This window comes from Aplysia californica, unplaced genomic scaffold, assembly GCF_000002075.1.
Source record: "Aplysia californica isolate F4 #8 unplaced genomic scaffold, AplCal3.0 scaffold00205, whole genome shotgun sequence".
NCBI classification, from domain to species: domain Eukaryota; kingdom Metazoa; phylum Mollusca; class Gastropoda; order Aplysiida; family Aplysiidae; genus Aplysia; species Aplysia californica.
This window is the reverse complement of record NW_004797475.1, coordinates 865,280-873,547: the sequence shown is the minus strand read 5'-3', so window position 1 is coordinate 873,547 and position 8,268 is coordinate 865,280. Positions and strand designations below refer to the sequence as shown.

Sequence of the window (8,268 nt, the reverse complement as noted above, 5' to 3'; positions counted from 1 at the left end):
GAGTGGGAAACAGTGAGAGAAACACAGAGACTGAGAGAAAGAGGAAAAGAGAGAGAGAAGGAGAGAGAGAGAGTGTTTGTGTGTGTGCGCGCGCGCGCGCGCGCGTGTGTGTGTGTGTGTGTGTGTGTGTGTGTGTGAGAGAGAGAGAGAGAGAGAGAGAGAGAGAGAGAGAGAGATTCGCATTTCGTACGAACAAATACGTCATGGATCGTACATTCACGTCAGTACATTGCAAACAGGGGGAACGGCATCCTGTATCCGGCCATGTCTGACGCAGGACTACAGTACTCAAACGTGAATGCAAAGTCCTTTCACGTCATGTCGTTCTATTTATTTGCTGTGGCGTACTTTTAATTTTTGAGAAATACTGAACGTTTCATGGTACTAGAAGTATTTTAAAATGTGAAGAATACAACCCCTGGGGTACAAAATGACCCCAGAGCGTACGGATAGGGTTAAGCTTTTCCTTGTTTACATCTCTGGTAACAAAGATGATATGCTACCATCTCCACAAAAGGGGACAAGAATAAAATTCCGTCTATCGGTGGTTCTCGACGTCACTGGTAGGTCCTACGTCTTTTCTTCCCACCTGTTATATCTGCACGTCCGTCTTACATTTAAAAAAATATTTTACTGAGTGACCGTCATTATATCTTCCTTTTACTTTAATAAATGAACTGTCAAACAATGATTCAGTGTTTTCATTCTCATGGAAAGTTCTTACAAAATTAATGTATGTAATATGATTTTTTAATTTTTAAAAAAATAATAATTGGGTGGAACAATCTATAGGCATCTTTGTTTGCTTGAGTAAAAAGGAGCGTATCGACACGATACTCATGATTGGTCATTTAATACATGGTAAAAGCAAGACAGGCAGAAAGAAACAACGACAGATAAAACTAACAAACTGCGAGGACTTACCTGTGGTGCCGTCCCATCATCCTCTATGCGGACTTGTGAACAAAAATGACCGTCGTAAACGAGCTGTTGCCGTTACATCGTTGTAATGGTGGTGACAACCGAGCCTGTTTTCCTTCCCCTTCTCCAAAAAGAGTTGTCTGGACGCTCCGTTAGCTCAGGTGGGTGACCCCCCGGGGTGGTGCCACTGACTGAAGTGTCTTTAGGCCATTCCCAAAGGGGGGACATTTCTCGTTCTAATGCACAATAGAATTGTAAATGGGCTGATCCAACAATATCATGCTCATAACTGCCTGAACTATAACAGGGAACTGCTGCTTTTTCTTTCCCTAACCCTTACTATCGTCATTTTCCTCTACTTTTTTTGTATGTTTGTCACACTCTTGTTACCCGCTATTTCCGGGGTGCCTTGATAGTTGAAGCAGACTTTGTGCTGTTGAAGCTAGAGAGGTGAGCAGAGTAAGTCTGATTCCCTGTAAGGACTTCTCTGTTGGCATCCACCCCTTACCGCTCATATGACCTTATGCAGTTGCGAGCGCCGTAAAACCTCTACTAAAACAAAAATCAGTTGAGTGTTGCACTTATTTTCAAATGCCAGCTGATGTTGTGTCTGTTTTTAAATTATTAAGATGAATATTTGAAGTGATTTTCCTTTAGTCAGAACACAACATTTTATGTTACTGTTGTACCTTGTACTGTATTGTAAAGCGCTCAGAGCCTGTGTACTTTCATTGGGGTTGAGTGCTATATAAATGTCATTTATTATTATTATAATAATAAATAATGTATTATTATTATTATTATTATTATTATTAGTTGGTATCAAGCTGGACAACAGAGCCGACAGCTCTGGTTCAAATACTAGACAGGGCGTTCTTGTATTCGAGCAGTTTTTCTTCGCAATTTCCACGGCTCTCAACCCATTTAGCTCGGTCCTGTCTAAGACAGACGTAAAATTCGGAGATCCCGCCTTTTAGATAACCTAATAGTGTCGATGAGGGCGTAAAAACATTCACTTATTTACTCAAAAGTTGTCTATAGTCAGGCTACCGGCATCAGCCAGTGGATGGTTCAGCGTGCGTAACTCAAGTAGACCTGTGACATTTGCGCCAACCACGCGTCCCTGGGTCTTGTAAATGTGAGGAAATGGATTTGTCACAGCTTGATAATGACATTTTGGTTGGACAAGGAAATGTGTGGATTTTCTTTCCGTCGACCTTGTCGCTCTCTACAATCTCCGTTATACAATCTTCGTTATACAATCTTCGTTGTGACAGCCATCTCTCTGTGTTATGTTGGTTTTTTCCTTTGTCAGTTGTCTGGTAATGGGTGGTTGGCGAGTGCCCTGGTGTTGTTCGGTCCTTTCTTCCTATCAAGCATCTGTCGTCCTTACCTCTCCGCCTTCTTTTTTGTGTTTATTACTCTCTTGTAACGCCTCGTATCTTCGGTACTTATTTAACCTAAATGTATTGCAAGTGCCGTAAAACTCTTACGAAAATAAAAACGATTTTCCCCTAAACAATATTACGTGGTTTATCGCAGTTCAGTTATAATTATTGTTCTCGTATGCCTGTAGGTGAGAAAGAGGGTCAAAGAAGCCGGCGTCCATAATAATCTACAGTACTAACTAGTGCATTTACTACCACTTTTTTACAATGATGTAAATTTTTCGTACTTTTAACTACTGCTGCTTTTTTCTTCTTCATCATTACTATCGTCATTTTTCCTCTACTTCTTTTGTATGTCTGTCTGTCACACTCTTGTGACGCGCCTTTTCAGGGGTGCCTTGATAGACGAAGCAGACTTTGGGCTGTTGAAGCTAGAGAGATGAGCAGAAAAAGCTTGATTCCCTGTAAATACTTCTCTCTTGACATCCACCCCTAAGCGCTCATATGACCTTATACTGTTGCGAGCGCCGTAAAACCTCTACTATTTTTTTGGTGTATTTTAAATACTTGTTCTCATATGTGTGTGTAGGTGAGGAGGAAGACCATGAACTGGAGGACGCTGGGGTCGGTGGCGTACGTCCACGGCCCAGACTTACTACCTCCAACAGCGGCGCCGACATTATGCTGGGCCTGGAGACAGATGAAGGAAAGAGCGCCGAAGTGGAGATAGACAGTCTGGAGTCGGACGAGTTGCAGCCGGAAGGTGCGTGTGTGTGTGTGTGTGTGTGTGTGTGTGTGTGTGTGCGTGTGTGAGAGAGAGAGAGAGAAAGAGAGAGAGAGAGAGAGAGAGAGAGTGTGTGTGTGTGTGTGTGTGTGTGTGTGTGTGTATGTATGTGTGTGTGAGTGTGTGTGTGAGAGAGAGAGAAGGGAGGGAGATAGGGAAGAGGAGGTGAATAGATAGATAGATAGGTAGATAGATAGATAGATAGATAGATAGATAGATAGATAGATAGATAGATAGATAGATGGATGGACAATAAAAGAAGGTGGAGACATAAAGAAGGCTATAGAGTGCAAATCTTGCGATCGACATGTTGTCTTCTTTTTAGTTAAAGTCACGGGTTAACAAATCAGTCACTCTGCTGCCTCTTGTGCCATGAGAGTGGATTTGGGTTGTGTTTCATAGTCAAGGTGTTCTGATTTGAGTTCATTGTAACCGTCTAACAATAACTGAATAATTTCGACCTTTGATGGATTGCTTTAATGCTTTATGAATTCATAAAATGAAGCTAGGTTTAAAAATTCCATTGAGATTGAAGCAAGAAATGATAAATTGAAATTTAAATGTAGGAATTTATCCACATTTCACGATGACAATGCAGTTAGATATTCATGTACTTTGTATTTCTCTTCCAAAGTGTTCCTGGGTAAGTCTTACAGATTGCCTGATTCCTGAGTTTCGCAAAAAATAGCTGATTCCTTTTTTTAATGTGCTGCCTTCGATTCTCTAATCTCGACAAAGTGTCGGTAGTTGGTTGCCCCATGCATACTTAGCTGCTTCCTCAATACTGTAGATTATGGCTTGGATTGGAGGAAGTATTGAGCATAGATGCCAGCTTTAGCTTCAATTGTCTATATTTTGAGTGAACCAACATGATTTTTTTTCTCACAATTATCATGATTTGAACATTCATGTCTTTAGGTTGACTCTCCTAGAATCGTTAAGTGCTTGAACGTTATTAAAGTTTGCGATCTTCGTGTTCCTGATTTGAATGGACTGCCTTTCTGTTGGAGGATGTCTGAAAACGTTATTTTCCTCAAATGCTAGTCAGATTTGATAGTTAGTTTTGGCATGACTCTGGAAGAAATTCATTGCCATGATATTGCAGATGCTTGAATGTTACATATGTAAATGTCATCGAGGCGAGGTTTTTTTAATGTTTTGTTTTCTTTATTGATCGAAGACGTTTTTACCATTTGTGGTGAAGCAGTGCTGTGGTTGATCTGAAAGTATGGATTCTGTCAAATCGTGCAGATGCCAAGGATAATTGGAAGTAAAAACTTATTACATTTTTGGGTTTCTTGGGGATATTGGATAGAAATGATTCGTGACCTTCGAGATAATGTACATGAGATAATAGTCTGTTTCCAATCAATAATTTACAAGGGTTCTAAAGCTGTCACAATATATAATACAAAAAGTGTGCAGGAATTGGGTGTGAGATTGCCGTTAGGATAAATTAATTCAGAAATCATGTTCTGGGTGGTTCTTGTCGATGCTATAATTTCTGTTGGAATGTTCTAGCTTAGCCTCAGGTTACCCCATAATCAGCTGGATATAACTTTATAATGCCGTTTTGAGGCCGCATTCGTAATGCGCTTCGTTAACTCATCAGTTGTTATGATGGGTTGGGCTTTTTTTTAAAATCTGGTGTAATTGTAGTTTATTGGCGGGATTGATTTGTTATAAAATATAATATATTATGTTATGGGCCTCGTTAACGTGTACATTTCAGGCGTTTTTAAGGGAGGGGGGGGGTCGTTTTGAGGCACTTTTGTTTTATTTGGTTATAGTTTGTTTTTACTATTTTATTTTATTCGGGGTTTTTTTAGGCACCATTCTCTTTTGGGTTGCATGTTAATGACAGGCTGATTTCTCGTATACGACATGCAATGTCGGTGAGAGCGTGGTCGGTAAATATCGTGATTTTGCAACAAGATGAGGAGGCAGAGGGGATTTTTCAATTTTGATGTTTAGGATTTAGTAGTACCAACAACTTCTTCATCTTTTGGGTTTTGTCGCTTATTCTAACTGAACACACAATCTGTGCTGAGAGATGGGAATTTTTTTTTCGCTGTTAACAACACCTTATACAACCAATGCCTTTTGTTTATCACGGGCCTAATGTGTACGTGAAAGGGTTGCGAAAATAAATAATTGCTGATGATGAGAATGAAGTATTTGATTTTACGGAAACTTCGGATTCTCATCTTGATTTTGGGGTCCCCCTATGTTTTAAGGATTGGTATAAGTAGTAATTACTCGAGTTTATCATCACTTTCCACAATGTAAGGTTGTTTAAGAGGCGGGACCTCCTAATGTAATGTCCATAAGACAAAGTGAAGTTAGTTGAGAACCGTACCTACTATTTACACGGACCTTTCGAGTGCAAGAACACCTTTATAGGGGCTCAACTCAGGGCCGTCCGCAATATCGCCCACCATGTTAACTAAGCAAACCATGCGCCCTCAGCGATAAAAGAAAACAGTTCTTGCTTTTGTCGTTTTCACTATAGAAAAAAATATGCATGGCTTTTAACTGTGCTGAAATATTTCTATACTACATTTGTACAGACAAGAAAAATGTTAATTCAAGAGAGATTTAAACAAAGATATAATATATGTCCCTTTATTTAGAATAAGAAACTGCACGCTCAAGTTGTAATAAATCATCAAAAATGTTCTCTACAATTCGATAGATTAAAAATGGCAGTAAACCAGTTTGGGAGAGGATGAATGAGTGCATACGTCTATACAGCAGTGAAGAAGTTTAACACTTTAAGGTTATTTTAAGAAACGTAGCCTCTGAATTTTACGATAGGTTCGAGCCAAATTGGAAAATATCTCAGACTCTCAATCGTAAAGTTGTGGGTTAAAATCCCGCCAAGGGCCCGATGTCGTGTCCTAGGGAAAGGCACTTTACTTCAGTTTACCTCACTTCACCCAGGTGGGAATGGGTACCCAGCTATGGACAGTAAAAGATCTTGTCAATTTGTTATTTAGTGTTTGAGCACTTAATCAGCTGCTTGCACTGTATGCTTCCAGGGAAGCTGAGAATGCTTTTGAGTGTTCTGTATCTGCTGGGGTAATAATATAATATTGCAAAGCACATAGAGCTTGCTGTAGAGCGGGGATATAGGTAAAATAAATGCTATATAGTACTATTATTGCTATTATTGTTGTTATTATTATTATTATTATTATTATTAATATTGTTATTATAAGTGTTTTTTGTTGTTGTTCCAAATATTATATTAATATTGTTATTGTCATTACATCTTGTAAAAGTGCCTTTCCCCAAGGACTCAACTTCGGACCGAGAAGCACCTCGAACTCCGAGTCCCGCAATCTCGCAATTGACTACTAGATTACCAGAGCCACTTTTTGCTCTAGAGAAATGTCAGGAAACCATCTCGTGACATCTGTACTTTGGAGAATATCAATCGAAAAGTTTGCGTCCCATCCCTTCGTTTTAAGTGTAAAAATCAACGCTACTGGTGACATTTTCTGCTTTGGTAATATTTCAGTTTGTTAAATGTTTTTTTCTTACTACTAAAATGACAAAATCACTTTTTGGGGTGGGGGGGATGGGGGGGGGGGGGCAGATAAAACTAATGTCTTCTTTGTAATATTTGTATTTGCCGTCATATGCTGTTGAATTGTAGTTATTTTTCTCCTTTTTTTTCTTTTTTTTTTCTTTTTTTTTTTCTTCTTTGTCCATTTTTAAATTTTTATTTATTTTAAATTTTTTTTTTTTTTGGGGGGGGGGGTTCTTTTTCTTTTTCTTTATAAGTGTCAAAGGAAAGAAGCGTCATGAACACGTTTTAGGATAGAGAAACCGACACGTGTGTACCCTCCTCATGTCTCCAGAGAACCAAACGTAGTTTTACTTCAGCGTGATGCAGTGGTTCGAGCTCTGTTAGAGTTCTTCGAGATCGATATAATATTATTTTTTACAGGAAGTTTTTAACGCTATCTGATTCTTGCACAGTGTTAAAACAACGTGTGTAAAGATCTAAGTGCCGCCTTGTAGCATACCCGACCTATTTTTTTAAAGGGCGTGAAATGTGACGAGAATAAAAGTGAAACTTAAAGATAGTGGGTACAACAGACACCCAGCGTTGTTTTTATAATTAATTTATTCCTTCTTTCCTATCATACATCTATCGTCTTTGCCTCTCCTCCTTGTTTTCTGTATTTGTTACCCTCTTGTAGTACCTGTAATCTTGGGCACGTATAATATGATATGACCTAATTAATTGTATTGCAAGTGCCGTAAAATATCTACTAAAACTAAACTATTTTTGTAAAATTATGTACCTACCCCCTCGACTGTGGCCCTCACACTACTTCTCAAGCAATATTGCTAATTTTAAAAACATTCTGTTTATGAGTAAATTTCTTAATTTCCTTTTCTAAACTATCAATAATTATTGTCTTGGCTCTGGGTACAACTGTTTTACTGTGCTATCCCAGCAATATATATGTTGAAAATGACCACTTTTCAACCTCTCTGTTGCCAAATAACAGTTTACTGTACAATCCTAGCGATACATGTACTGAAAATAATTACTTTGTAATCTTCCTATTGCAGAGTAAGATATTATGCACACACTGTCTTGGTTGTGGCTAACACTCTATAATTTGCTCTATGGATAGTTGGAAGACGCTGTTTATAGCTGTGGATAAAATTCTGTAATTCCTTTTTGTATGTTTACCGCTTTGGCAATTGATGAAATTTTACTGCCTAGCTATATATGCGTAGTTTCGGCTTTTGATTTATATTTTTAGCAACAGGTAAATATTCTTTTTCCTATTGTTAAACAGGTTAAGGTATACTACTTAAGCAATAGATGGAACTTCATATTATTAAAAAATGTTGGCATGTTTGTCTTTTCCCACCCAAAAACTTGAAACATCATCGCTTTTTTAGTATCATTTAATTGGCAAACACGATAATACGACAAAAGGTTTGACATTTCGTGTGTACTGAATTGATTTTGCATTTATACCTTAGCGTGTGTGCTGTGCTCCGTTAGTTCTATATTTATCTTGCTGTAAGTGTGTGTATATAATATGTGTGCTTGTGTGTGCTTGTCTGTGTGTGTGTGAGTGTGTTCGTGTCTGTGTGTTGTATGTGTTGGTGCGTGTGTGTGTGTGTGTGTGTGTGTGTGTGTGT

At 38.5% G+C, this 8,268-nt stretch overlaps 1 protein-coding gene across 1 annotated transcript in view; it reads left to right on the top strand.

Annotated features, from left to right (window-relative positions):
• Nucleotides 1-8,268, top strand: part of LOC101859859 — a gene marked incomplete in the record, with an annotated part of 164,557 nt that overhangs the window by 150,925 nt on the left and 5,364 nt on the right. Inside the window, 2 exon segments of the mRNA XM_013083017.2 lie at nucleotides 2,899-3,072; nucleotides 3,728-3,736. Of these exon segments, the coding sequence (XP_012938471.1) occupies nucleotides 2,899-3,072; nucleotides 3,728-3,736 (183 nt within the window).